This window comes from Marmota monax, unplaced genomic scaffold, assembly GCF_021218885.2.
Source record: "Marmota monax isolate L192 unplaced genomic scaffold, Marmota_monax_Labrador192_F-V1.1 WCK01_AAM20220418_F8-fsc00006, whole genome shotgun sequence".
Classification (NCBI taxonomy): Eukaryota; Metazoa; Chordata; class Mammalia; order Rodentia; family Sciuridae; genus Marmota; species Marmota monax.
The window spans coordinates 23,551,075-23,565,886 of NW_026693712.1; the positions used below are offsets into that span (position 1 = coordinate 23,551,075).

The 14,812-nt window shown below is 31.5% G+C and overlaps 1 protein-coding gene across 2 annotated transcripts in view; it reads right to left on the bottom strand.

Moving 5' to 3' along the window:
- Man2a1 (mannosidase alpha class 2A member 1) overlaps nucleotides 1–14,812 on the bottom strand; it is a 179,055-nt gene that overhangs the window by 80,499 nt on the left and 83,744 nt on the right. For both annotated transcript variants that reach the window (XM_046460088.2, XM_058584317.1), the window contains 4 exons: nucleotides 11,890–12,092; nucleotides 7,677–7,859; nucleotides 3,157–3,271; nucleotides 1,455–1,525 (listed from right to left, as the gene is read on the bottom strand). In XM_046460088.2, the coding sequence (XP_046316044.1) occupies nucleotides 1,455–1,525; nucleotides 3,157–3,271; nucleotides 7,677–7,859; nucleotides 11,890–12,092 (572 nt within the window). The remainder of the gene's footprint in view (nucleotides 1–1,454; nucleotides 1,526–3,156; nucleotides 3,272–7,676; nucleotides 7,860–11,889; nucleotides 12,093–14,812) is intronic.

Sequence of the window (14,812 nt, forward strand, 5' to 3'; positions counted from 1 at the left end):
TTGACCCATTTTGACCCCAGCCCACCTCATCCCACCCACACCAATAAGTATCTCGAACAAAAATAAGAGATAGAGATAGAGTGTAAATAACTTAGAGTAAGTATTTATTATTCTTTCAGGAAGCAAATCAAAAGATCTTTCCCTCAACAAAACATAAAAAAAGAAAAAGTTAATAGGAGGATTGTCTAAAGCCAAATAGGCTACCAACACTCTAGATTATTAGGGATATAATACAGACATAAAACCTCAAATGTATTAAACATTGCTTAGTTAAAAATTAAGGATATATTTTAAAATTTTATTATTGGTCTTTCTTTCAGTGTCATTATTTTTTTATCCAATGACCTTGCAGCCTGAAAGCTTTAAGACTTCAGTAATGTTGCTGATAATGTTAGAATTACTAAAAATCACTTCTCTTGTTCTAAGGTCTAAGCTGTATAAGTCTTAAATCTCTACTGAAAAAAATTAGACCACTAAGGCATTAGTCTATTCTTAACCAAAACCCCAACTTTACTAGCAGTTGTAAATATAATCTAATAATTTCATTCCATTTATTTTTAATAAAGCATAGTTAATTAAAATCATGAACTCTTCAAAATTATTTTTTCATTCTTCGATTTTTAAAGAGGTGACAATTCCTCAATTAAGACGGTAAAGAGTTACACTACAAAACATGCTACATGTCCGGATGCACTGCATGACAGAATAATGTTTAGCCATTAAAAATAGGTACCTTGGTGGTGAAAGAATGACTAATAAAAACAGAGCACACTTCTCTATAAATCAGAGGTAGCCACCAATTAAATGCCCTAGTTTTTGTTAATAAACAAATTTACCACTTTGTTTAGCATAAGTTAACGTTGCTAAAAACAAAGCAGTCTGACTAACAAAATGACAGTTTTCTAGTGAACAATTTATAGAAGGAAAACTGACAGCATTTTAATATATACAATAATAATAACATGTAATATTAACACATATAACAATAATATTAATATATAATTTATATATATATGTATATATATATATATATATATATACATATATATATACACACATGTCTATGTATATATATAAAAACAAAAGTAGGATTAGGGATTAATAGAAACCAGTAAACGACATGAAAGGTTAATCATGAAAGGATATAATCGAAAGTAATCAAAATTACAGAGGGCATTTTTTAATCACAAGCTACACACCATACTTTACAGTTTAGAAAATATTCTTCTAGTAGTTTATTTAGCAATGTATCAACCACTGTGTTAGCTACTAGAATTAAACATGAAAGAGTCAAGGAAGAAAATATATTTCTTCAAACAGAAATTTGGAAATTAATGAATTGATTAAATTGAATATTAACTCAAAATACATGCTGTCTAAAAACCAAAGCATGAAAGCCAAAAAAAAAGTCAGTCAGAAAAACGGTAAAAATTTATAAGAAATTACAAATTTACCTTGGCTCCTGTATACTTGGTTTTATTACATGGTTTTGTGGCAGAGAATCTTGTGATTTTTGTATTGAACTCTATAAAAGTGAAAAATAATTTATTTTATTTTAAAACAAAATCAGCTATGCAATAGTACTATGCAAACATCTTTAAAAGCGTACAACAGGAAAAAGAAATTTGTCTCAAGCTACATAATGTACATCAAAATTCAAAGTAAATAATCTATGAATATGTATATGCATTTGCACACAAATATGTTCAGACTTCAAGCACAACATACATGATCACAGCTAGAGTACACAATGAGTCATTCCACTTAGGAACCAAATCAGAATTCTAGACAAAATTCTGCAAAAAGATTTACTATTTTACTTCTTTATCATATGTTTCATATCTGTAAGAAATATATGTCAATTTCTTATAACTTTTACTTTAAAATGAAAATGTATGATCATTGCTTGATTACAAGTATCAGTCTATAAAAATATTACAGCTGCATCTCTGATTCCAGATGTGTAAACTCAAATTACATATAAAATTCAAAAACCCAATATTCATCATAGAGTCTAATGATAAACAAATTTTAATTTAAAAATATCTGATGTGAGATGCAGTGGTACATGCCTATAATCCCAGCACCTAGGGGGGATGGCAAGTTTGACATCAGCCTGGGCAACTTAGAAAGACACTATCTCAAAATAAAAAAGGCTAGGGATGTAGCTCAGTGGTAGAGTGCCCCAGGTTCAATTCTAGTACTTCAAAAATAAATAAGTGATTAAAATAAAAATATCTGAGTTAAGTGAAGTTAAAAGAGGGTTATACTCAATCATATTCTGTCTTTCCTGCTGCAGAACAGCATGTTCTACCTTTCAGAACACTTTGTTATAATAGTTTTTCTGATCCTAACGACAGACAAGACAAGACATACATTACCATCTATTTTACCGATAAATCAATGAGGGCCCATAAAAGGTAAGTAACTTTTTCAAGGACCATACAACCAGGGCTGAGGCTAATAGCTCATAATCCCTTTAACACTACCCTACTGCTAATATACTTAAGCATTGCACATAGCATTCAATGGACTTATCTAGAAACCAGAATACCATTCAAACCTCAAGGTTATCCAAAACAGTTAAAGGGAGTGGTGTTGTAGCTCAGTGGTAGAGCACTTGCCTAGCATGTGTGAGGCGATGGGTTTGATTCTCAGCATCACATAAAAATAAATAAATAAATAAATGTGTTATGTCCAACTACAACTAGAAGAAGAAGAAGAAAAGAGGAGGAGGAAGAAGAGAAGGAAGAAGAAGAAGAAGAGGTTCAGGACTTAAAAAAATTCAAATATGAAGAGGTTTCTAATTTAGCCAAACAGAATAACTAATTACATTGTACAACTGCCTTACAATATACCTTAAAAGTGTTCTAAAAATCTATATTTTTTAACTTGAAATAAGTTCATGGTGTTATTTTTCAGTCTAAGATCTAGTCAGAACAAAATACATATTAGAAACAAAGTGCAGATACACTTATAGAAAAGAAGAATATGCAGTTAAATTGTATCAAGTGATAAATTCTTTTAAATAATGTGCAAAGTAATCATTTGAGTTCGATATAATTTTTCATTCAATATCATTTCTCATTCCATTTTCTAATCCAAGAACTAAAGAATCATAAATTTTTATGATGACAATAAAAGAGATCAACTAACCATCTCTAGGAGGGGATCAGATGAGTAAGACTCGAACATGGGTTTGTTTTTCAAAATAAGAAGAAATGCAGAATCTCCAATAATCTTCTCCAAAGCAAGTAATGAATGAAAGAGTCTGTAAACCAAAAAATTTATTAGTCTGACAATTAAAAACCATGCAAACATTGTTTTCAGTTTCTTTACTAATGGTCATACCACCAATACCATCATCTTTGTGTTCACAAAAGGAAATCTATAATAAATATATAACAAAGTGTCTCTCTGTTCCCCAAAACTGAGACTTAGGGGAAAAAATGGTTAATCAGAAACTATCACTGCTAAACATTCATTTAAAATAAAAAAAATTTTGTTTACTGCCCCAGTCTGGCTGGGCACACAATCACGAGCCACCACACAGCTTGTAGATTCAAACAGCAACTCTTTATTCCCGAACTCACACCAGCCGTCTACAATCACGTTCTGGGGAAATCCACGTTCTCTGCCCAAATCCACCTCCACTGGGCTTCTATCTCCAAAATATATTGTCTAAATCCCGTGAGAACTCAAGGGGAACTCAGGCAGCAGGATACGCCCTATTCCCAGCAGGAATAATCTTAAACCTTAAACCTGGAACCTAAACTGGGAACGCCCTAAACAGGATTATCTTAAAACCCGGAACACCCTAATCTGCCTTGGTCCTTGAGCAAGGTCACGTACATTCAATGTCACTGCAACATGGGGTACGCTGGCAAGGAAATTGTCATACCTACTTACTTGGCTAATGGCTCCCAGCAGTTTACACCTGAAACATATTACCTTATTCAAACTTTTTATACTTTCTTTGACTACCATTTCATATAGTAAGAATACCCAGTATGATCACCCCAAAAACTATAAGGTAGTCTACCAAAAAGCAATAATTTTCTCTTTTACTTTAAACTTCAACAAAGTTAAAACAGTGATGAAATAAAACATGAATCAGTATAAAACCATTTCCCAAGAATTAAAGGTGATATTTTGTCGATCTTAGTCTCATACAAGAGAACTGTGAAGAAGAGTTTCTCATTTATCTGGATAATGAAATTGTCTTCATTTTTGGTATTTTTCTTGGCCCTTGAAATTAATGTCTTCAAGTTGTTAATTTTATATCTGATGAACTAAAGGATTTTAAGAGTCTATTGATCTATGATCAGTTCTGAAATACAACCTCAGTACATCACCAGCCATTGCTGAAGAAATATATATTGGGAAAACATCTTGCTTAAAGTTCTGTTTTTTGTTTCAAAATTAATCACACTTCTTTAAGGCTTCACACATAGGGCATTCTTAAGTAAATGCACAATAGAGAAATCTATGGAGAAGCCTCATTGTGTACCAATCAATCATCACAATGCATTTATTATCCTTATAGAGTCATTGTCTCATTTTCTCCAATACAGGAATCCGTTCTTTCAAGTATTTCTGTTGTCATGCAACAACAACAAAGTTAATAAAATAATTAGAAGTACCTTTTGTTTTGTAGAACAAGATCAATAAGTTATTAATTAAATACATTTACACAGCAAATCTATAACTGTAATATGAAAATTTTATGGTTTTGAATTCATTCCATTATCTAGTTAAATTTTTCAGTATATTCAAATACACTATAATACTTCCAATACTATTAAGTGTTTTCACCAGACTAAACAACCACATAAATGAATACAGATCAGTGATGGAAACAACTCCCCTCAGCCTAAGTTTGTTTCTATTATCTACATGGTTATCCTCATTAGGCAGCCTGAACCTACAGAATAAAAGTCACATTCTCTTATAGCTAAAATCACACATATATAACAATATATTACAGAGTCCTAATTAAACTGAAGAAAGCCACAAATCAACATGGCGCACATGCCACCTTCTAATGCAATGCGCACTAAAAAGCAGAACATGTCCCAAATGCTTTCTCAGGACACATAAAACTGTTTTGTTTAAAACCAAAGAAAATGGAACAGTAAATAAGTTTGAGAAACACTGGATGAAAGAAAATTTTAAATGTTAAATCATTTTATTAGTATATGGAATTTCTCAGAGATTCTAACTTTCAAACATGCACTTACCCTATTAATATGGAACACTACTCAGGGAAAATCACTTAGGAATCACAGCTTTCTAGTTTGCTGTCACTGCTGTTGTTTAAACAGATGGCATCATGTCTGTCATTCAACAGTTTGATCTGTATGTTTAGGACCCTCATGCTCAGCTGTTGTTCAGTTTTTCCAACCTACATTATTTACAACTTAGGAATAAAAAAGGGGAAGAATTCTAAAACCTTTTGTAACTGTTCTCATTACTATTTCTTCTCTCCTTTCAGCTAAGCCTCACTCTCTACTTTTAAGCTGAACATCCATTATAAACACTGTCTCTAATTTATATATTCATGCCACAATTTAGAATTAACCTCAAAATATGCCATGATGTAGTCTTGTCCTGTAGTTTATAGTTGTATATAAACATTGATATACTACTGTTGAGAACATGATTCTGAGTTATTCTGGAATGGCAGAGGAAAGATAGAAGGGGCCTGGATCCCCTCTGACATTAAGGAACCGTCATATGTAACCCAGTTACCTGCTAACTTCTTTCACATAACATACTAACAATCAGGACAAGATTTATTCTGTTTGGGCTTGCTATTACTAGCAGTCAAATGTAATCCCTAACTCATATACTTGTACCCAATCTTTAGCCAATGTTTGAATGTACAGTACTCAACAGTCCATGTACAGAGAAAATGTGAGCTGCCTCTCGGTAATTCTCTAACTTGTGTTTTGAATTTCCTCCTTAAAATGTGCTAATGATCTGATAATTGTTTATGACTTTTCAACTGAAGTGTGAAGTACTTGCAAAGCAAATTTACAAATGTCAAGTACAATTTGAGAATTACTATGTCTTTTTTTTTCTCTAACATACAATTCTCTATGGGGCTGTTTGTGTGTGTGTTTTTTTTTTTTTTTTTTTTTTTTTTTTGTTGTTGTTTTAAAGCTAAGAGCAATATAAAACATATTTAGGAACTAATGACATGCTCTGTAACAAAACTCAGGGACCTGTACTTAAATGTCTAATATGGCAGCCAGAGAGAGCAAGTAGCAATGTAGTAGAGTGACTTCTCCACGTCTTCTTAGGAGCTCTGTCCTAGTCTTATTCCAAGCCTGACTTTTAACTCTCAATACCAAGGAGGCAGAAGCCAGTGAATAGGAAAAATGAAGGATATGACACTGCTTTCAAAAATGCTTTCTATAGCAGGAATACCAATATCACTATCATCTAATGAGTTGTCTACCTTAAGACCAGCTTGACCTCAACATAAACAATATGCTGAAGAAAGTATATTTATCAAAAAAATGAAGATATTCAAGATATTACCTTGAATTTACTTTTGATTAACTTAAGTGAGAAAATGAAGCCTCAAGAATCTTTTTCCCCCGATTCCTAGAAAACTAGTAAAATATTGTAACTAAAAACTTAAACACTTAATTATGATTAATAATATCAGTTGTAGATCAATTTTTAATGTTGATTTTATAAGCTCTGTATATTTTTCACAAAAGCAATCACTTTTTAAATCTATAACAAAATCACAGCACATTTTAATATATTATCAAAGCATAGCACTGTCGAAGAAAAAAAATCTGGAAGAAGTAACAGTCTTTGCTATGGCGGAACAACAGTCATAATTCATTTTTCAATATGGGAATCCTCTATGCAGTGTTTTAATAAACAGTGATCCAAACTCTAGCATAACAGAGATCTCACTATCACCTTTTCCACTATTGGGAAGCATTGTTCACTAAATCCTCAGCCTTTCCAAGTCAAAGTCTGTCCTCTTTGTTTCTAATTCTTTAACACAGACACAACTGAGCTTCTAATCCCTTACTTTTCTTAGCTCTTCGGTGAGTGGACAATGGCTTTGATTTGTTATCAAATCAAAAAACCCAAGCCACCCTTCTGATTCCCAATTGATTACATCATCCATATAGGACATACTTTCTAGATACTCTTTCCTGATTATGTTCCTCATTTCTGTTTTTTTTTTTTTTTTGGTCAGTGTGCCTTTAAAAACAAGTCAAATATCCAAAAACCACAGAATATGAAATAGGATGAGATTAATTAACCTGCTTTATATACAATGAAGGGGAGGGTCTTTATCTCCCTGGATTTTAATGATGATTTATTTGATGCCTAATCCTTGATAAAGAAGATAACCCCAATTATCATGCTGTACTTAGGAGAAAACAGGATCAGTTTTATAATAATATTTTACTACTCTATTTAGAGAAATGCACTGTAATCAAAAACTGGAGTAGCCAGGATGCCTCACTAGATTTTGTGAAAAAAATGCCTTGAAAATTTTGCAATAGCAATACTTAGAAGGAATATTATTATTATGTTCTGATATGTATTCTGATATGCATTAATAGCTCCATCTCAAGTCATAATTTTAAACTCAAAATTTTAAAAGATTTTTAAAGACTATTTTTCTATAATTACATTACCTGGTACCATAATCCACAACTACCCAATCTTTAGCAGTTCCTGTGATAGCATCATGATGTTGAAACAGTCCCAAATTCCTTCTGGCTTCTGTCATTGCCGTGTAATATGTTGATAAAAGAAATTTATTTATCTTGAATTTCTGAGCTTGTGTCTGGGCGAAATAGTAAATAATTTCAGCAGCCCTAATTGCATAAAAAAATCATTAGTTTTTATTTAAAAAAACATTTTAGTGTATAATCTATTACATTGTTTTTTTTCTTCTTTTTTTTTTTTTGTTTGTTTGGTTGGTCGGGTTTGTTTGTTTGTTTTTGTTTTTTGATACCAGGGACTGAACTCAGGGTTTCTTAAATACTAAGCCACATCCACAGCCTTTTTTCTTTCTTTTTTTTTAATATTTTAATTTGACACAGGGTCTTGCTAAATTGCTTAGAGCCTTTCTAAATTGCTGAGGCTGGCTTTGAATTTGTAATCCTCCTGCTTCAGCATCATGAGGTGCAGGGATTACAGATGTGTGCCACCATGTCTGGCCTACACTGATACTTTTTAATGTGTTTTTAAAAAATTCCACAATCTCAGTACAAAGAATTTATACAAAAGATACCAATGATAAAAATTTTTACAAAACCACCAATTATTCAAATTTTCAATCATCAAAGACCAACATGTTATACTGATTTTGGAGGTCCTTGTTCTAGAGAATCTTAGAAAGAAGTCAGCCCCTGTTGGTAGCTGACAATATAAATTGGGCAAGTTTATATATATATATGGAAAGTTTTATACAGTGGGAAAAAAATCTCTGTATATAGCAGAAAGAATTGAAAAATATCTCTTCCCTTCTGTTCTCCAAGATACAGACCAGGAACATCATCAGAACACATTTATTCTTAATCCTGTACAATAAAAAGAGAAGCAATGTCCCAGAGGTTTGGGAGGCAGAGGTAAGAGAATCATGAGTTCAAAGCCAGACTCCGCAAAAGCAAGGTGTTAAGCAACTCAGTGAGACCTTGTCTGTAAATAAAATACAAAAATAGGGCTGGGGATGTGGCTCAGTGTTTTGAGTGCTTCTGAGTTCAATCCTCCTTACCAAAACAAAGAGAGAAGTGATGGTAGGAAAAACTGCATGGTACTGAGAGTCAGATGCTGAGAGGTGCAGGAAGTGATACTCAATAGCAGCTCAGGGACAACGGCAAGTTTCAGTTTTAAATAACATAAAACAAATGAGAAATGAAAAGTAATAAATAGGATGTTTTTCTCATTTACCCTACAGAAGAAATTTAAAAAAAAAAAACTTTCAGAATAGATTGGGGTCAAGAATATAAAGTTCATGATTTCCACCTTTATTTTTTACATCATAAGAGACAGTTCAAGATAAGTTTCTTTTAAGATAATGCTAAGTGAAATTAGCCAACCCTCAAAAAACAAATGCCAAATATTTTCTCTGATATAAGGAGGCTGACTCATAGTGAGGTAGAGAGAGGGAGCATGAAGGAATTGACGAATTCTTGATAGGGCAGAGGGGTGGGAGGGAAAGGAGGGGGAAGGGGATTAACAAGGATGGTGGAATGTGATGGACATCATCATCCAAAATGAAGACACGAATTGGTGTCAACATACTTTATACACAATCAGAGATATGTGCTATATACATGTAGTAAGAATTGTAATGCATTCTGCTGTCATTTATTTATTTTTTTAATCAAAAAAGATATGCTTCTTTAAAAGTGTTTAAAAGGAGATATGGCTTAATGGAGAGAAAAAAAGAAGAAGGTACTATGGGCTAAACAGGTTAAGCTCAATGGAGAGAAAATCAAGGCAAGTTTAAAAAATGTATCAAGATTCAGGAAAAAAAATATTAGAGATGCTTTATAAAAAGTGATGATGGATTTCTCGAAATCATAGAAATAAATAAAAGACAGTAAATAATCTCCACTTTAAAATTCTAACGCTTACAAAAATCATAGTATGAGAATCAACAGGTGGAATGAAGTAAAGGTTGTATGTATGTCCATATACATCCATGGCAAATATTCTTGGTTTTGAAAAGAGTACATACAAATATATAAACCACAATATTAAACAGATTTTCAAAATATTCTTTATACTCTTCTATTTTTATTTAATTTTATAAATGATGATGAAATATTACTATTTTCAGGAAATAAATTTATTTGCAAATAAATTAATACATTTGGAAATTCAAAACTAGTGTATACCTTTTTGCTTTGTTTTGTTTTAAAGCAGAATATTCAAAATAAATTTGTAGCTTTGAATATATTTAATAAATTTATTTATAATTCTTTTCCACTAAAAAAATGCTTCACATTTAAAAATCACTAATTCAGTGGGCTGAAAGAATCTATATTATTTAGTACTTATTCTATTTCATTATAGAAAATTTAGAGTAATATGACAGATAACTGATCATTCCAAGTTTCTAAAATTTATGAGCTCTATTTTATTATAAATATAGGATATATTCCTCTCTTATATCCCAAATACTAGTGAAATGTTGGGATTTTGAAATACTGTTAAGAGAAGCATGACAAAAACAGACACTGATATACCAAAGCAAATTCTTGAAGAAATTAACAATTTTTATTAAAAGGCTTTTTAAAAACAGAACCCACAAGTATATAAAAGAGGATAGGTAAAATTTAACTTGCTGTTTTTTTGTTTTTATTTGCTATGCTGGGACTAAAAACAGAGCCTCATGCACACTAGGCAAGTGCTCGGCCACTAAGCTATACCTTTCTTCCTCTCTCTCTCTCTCTCTCTCTCTCTCTCTCTTTCTTTTTTTTTTTTTGAGGCAGGGTCTCTCTAAATTGCCTAGGCTAGCCTTGAACTAAGTCTTTTTTTTTTTTTTAATTTTAAATTGCCCAGGCTGGCCTCAAACTTGCAATCCTCTTGCCTTAACCTCCTGAGTTGCTGGGATTACAGGAATACACTACCCAGCCTGTTGTAATTTGTTTTTTGTTGTTTCGTTTGTTTGTTTTTGTGGTGCTAGGGGTTGAACATAGGACTTTGTGCATGCAAGGCAAGCACTCTACTAACTGAGCTATATCCTCAGCCCCCAAATTTATTTTTTAATACTAAGATTCATCATAAAAATGAATTACTCTACTGGGTTATATGCAGTGACAAAATCTTGGGAGCCTCTGGTATAATTTAATTTTACCAAAAAAAAAAAAAAGTCAGAATCAATTACTCAGAATTATACTTCCTAATATGGTAGACATCCAGCTATAGACATTTAATAAGCAACTTAGAGAGACCCTGTCTCAAAATAAAAACTAAAAAGGACTGGGAATATGGCACAGTGATTAAGCACTCCTGGATTCAATCCCTGGTAGCAGAAAATAAAAAAGATGAAATTAAGAATTCACATAATTCTTAATAATCCTCTATCACACTGATCACATTTCAAGTGCTCAGTAGTTATGGCTACCATAGTGCACAATGGAGAATAGAACCTGTCATTGGAGACATGTCATTCTACTAAACAGTAATTCAAATTTCTACTGGATGGTACTGTTTCAATGTTTTTATATTTTCTATTGACTTTTTAAATCTTCTCTGAATCAGTTTACTTTTTCAACAAATTCCTCTGCCTCTCCTATTGATTCTCATCCCTTTCAAATTGTGTTCTTCTAAGCTGAAAATAATGCCTACAGAAATGTGTTTCTATAAGGCTGGGGTTGTGGCTCAGTGGTAGAGCACTTGCCTAGAAATGTGTTTCTATAAATAAACTAAAATAGAGCCTCTACAATTCTCCCATATATAAAATAAATCAGTTTTAGACTATGCACATGGAAACCCACTTTGGGCTGCTGGGTGGCCCATTTGCTTATCTGAAGCTTATCTATGTTTCTAACAATTGGGTCTGCCAGATCACTGGCCTGCAGAAACACATGATGGTGTCATGAATACTAATATGGTATGCAAACAATACAAGAAAATTAATTAGAAAAATACAAAACACAGAACTCAACTTAAGAAAATTCAACTTAGAACAATATAAGCCACTTTTCCTTCCAGAACAAAAACCCACTGTAATAATATGATCATACTTTGGAGACATATTTCTGATTGCATTAAAATGTTTTAATTAGATTAAATGCACCATATAGCACTATATAAACAATATATATTATACAAAACTCTAAAAAAAAGGCTATGATAATGTGAAAGAAATGAAGTTAAAGGTAAATATACCTTAAATGGGATTCCACGATTCTATCCATTCGCTTGTAAAAGGGTCTGGATGTAAAATAGCCACTCCAATAATGATCATCCCGGTCTGCATAAGTGAAAAAATCTCCACTTAGAACAGGGAACATTGATTGGCCTTTCTTTTTCATAGCTTCATCTGCTTTATCCACAGCATCAAAATAATCTGATAAAGTTCCAAATTGTATCTAGTAAAAACAAAAAGTTATAATTTAATTATTGATACTTTAAAATTGTTTACTTCTTATACTGAAATGAAAAGTTAATAATAACTATGCAAGCTGTAATTCCAAAATGAACATACAGTTCAGATTTTACAAAAATCAAAAATGGGGAAAAATACTAGTGGCTGTTTCTTTTACTTGCATCAAGTCCTAAATTTATCTAAGAGAAAACTTGAACATCTAAGTAGTCAGGAAATTAGGAGAACTATTTAGATCTAAAAATTTGTGTAAATGAAAACTCCTTACATATCTTCAAGGTTTTGAAGTGTTCAAGAATTTAGGAAAATTCCTTACATATTTTTAAGATTTTTGAAGTGCTCAAAGATCCAGGCATGGAGTAATTCAGATGAATGAAAGATGGATCACAAAAAAATAAAAGATACACGTTTTAAGCAAAATGTTCCAGAAGTCTGGAAGAACAGTTTTGTTAGACACAAGGTATTTCATATATCATAGCCTCTTCTTGACACCTAGGCCCCCACTATGAGTTCTTATAAGGAAAAAGGGACAGACTTTAAAAACAGGAGGTCATTTTAAAAGTTCATTTTCTCTGCACTGAGTGAAACATTACATGATAAAAATTGCAAGGTTGACTGCTCAAATGAACAGGTGATTCTAACTAATGATATAAATTACCAGTACATAAATCCATTTTTATGAGTCCAAACTATTGTACAAATCAAAGAAAGGAACATTATACCAGACCTTGTAAACAGATATTTAAAAGGTACTCATGTTAAAAATAGATTATAAAACAGATAATGTGTTTTTAAGTAATAAGATACTGATTTTATTATTTCTTACACAAACACACACACACACACACACACACACACACACTATGAAGTTTTATGACTGAATATACAATGGCAAGATTTTAAGTCCTATCTCTACCACTTATCTTAATATGGCTTTAAGGATATTACATAATGCCTCTGTGTTATGGAAAATACAGTTCTAAGTAAAAAGCTTAGAATTATGACTGGAAAATAATGGTGTAGGTTTTAGCTATTATTTCTCTATTGCTAAGACAAAATTCCAACTGGAAACATTTACAACATGATAATAGTAAGGGAAATACAAGTTGTTACAGTCAAATTGTGTCATAATAAATTTCATTATAGCAAAATAGATGATTGCTACTAAATCCCTATGTTTTTATTAAAGATAAGCATTTTTCACTTATATCATCTATTCTTATTTTGGTTTCACCAAATACAGTGTTATCTTAGGCAAGTTCATCAATTAGTGTGCTTCAGTCTCTTTATCCTATAATGGGAATAATCATGATACCTACCAAAATGTTCAGAGAATAAAGTTAAATGAAAATTAATGTCAAATAATAAAAGCATTCAATATATTTTAACTCATAAGTATTACTGCTCACTCAACAAAATTACTAAGAAGCAGAATATAATTATGTATGCTTAACCATACAAGAAATGAGAACACAAATACAAGGAACAATAGTATTCATTTCCTACCTTATAGGTACAGACAAGCTCAGAGATGTATACACAATAATAGTGGTAAAATATTCAATGATCTAATATATATGAATCTTACTTTTCTCATCTATCTAATAAAAAAAAATTTAGATAATAAAAATCCCTTTGAGTTTCAAACTTTAGGAATTCATGACATGACAAACCTGATAGTCACACTGAACTGTATCCTTTTAAATTTCTCAATTAATATTGGAATGAGCCAGGATGAAACATTTCCTATTTGACAATTTCCCAAAGTAATGTTCAGAAATCTAGATAAGTAGTCAATAGCTTTCTCACAAACTTCATTCAATTTTTAAGGACTGAAAAATATCCTCTGCCTATGTTAGAATAGTTTCAAAAGTAAAATTTTCCATAATGTTTTCTGGTAGCTCATAAAAGTAAATATATAGGACACCTAAAAATAATCAAAGAAAAATATTTAAATGATTTTTACACCAAAAGGTGAAACAAATTCAATATTAAACATAAAACACTTCTATCAGAACACTATACAGGAAAAATAGTTGTTAAATGATGATCGATGGCAAACCAGCTGTCTTGGCTAGCCCCAATGTCATTTTTTTTTTTTTTTTTTTAGCCATCTAAACTCAATTATGTGTGTTCTTCCTTTCCTTTCATTAAAATAGTAAGTGTACATTCTCAGTTTGGAAAAAAAATCTGCAGAACATTCCAGAGATATAACTATATAAACTGTGTGGACAAAGAAAAAAGTCAAAAATTTCAAAGACAACCAAACCAGTCAGGATAAAAATTTTGGAGAAAGTCAAAATGCATCAAATGAATCCTACACTCTCCCAAATTTTCATCTTAGGGCACTTATCCAGTCATTACACAAGACATAAAAGTCTAATAGAAAACATTCCCTAACAGATGCAATTGATAATATTCAGTGACTAATTATTAAAAAAAAAAAAAACTCTGTAAATGAGAAAAACATAAATTCCTCAATCTGATAAGGGAGTCTATAAAGTCTTACAGCACACATCATGATTGATGATGAAATACTGAATGTTTTTTCCCTTAGAAAAGTATGTTTACTCTCACCTTTGCAAATATGGTATTTGCAAAGGCAAGAAGACAGACTGAAAGTTATGAAGTTTTGGAAAAGAATAAAAAAAATACCATTATTCACACATAGATAATTCAAAAAGAATCCATACACTATTAAAACTT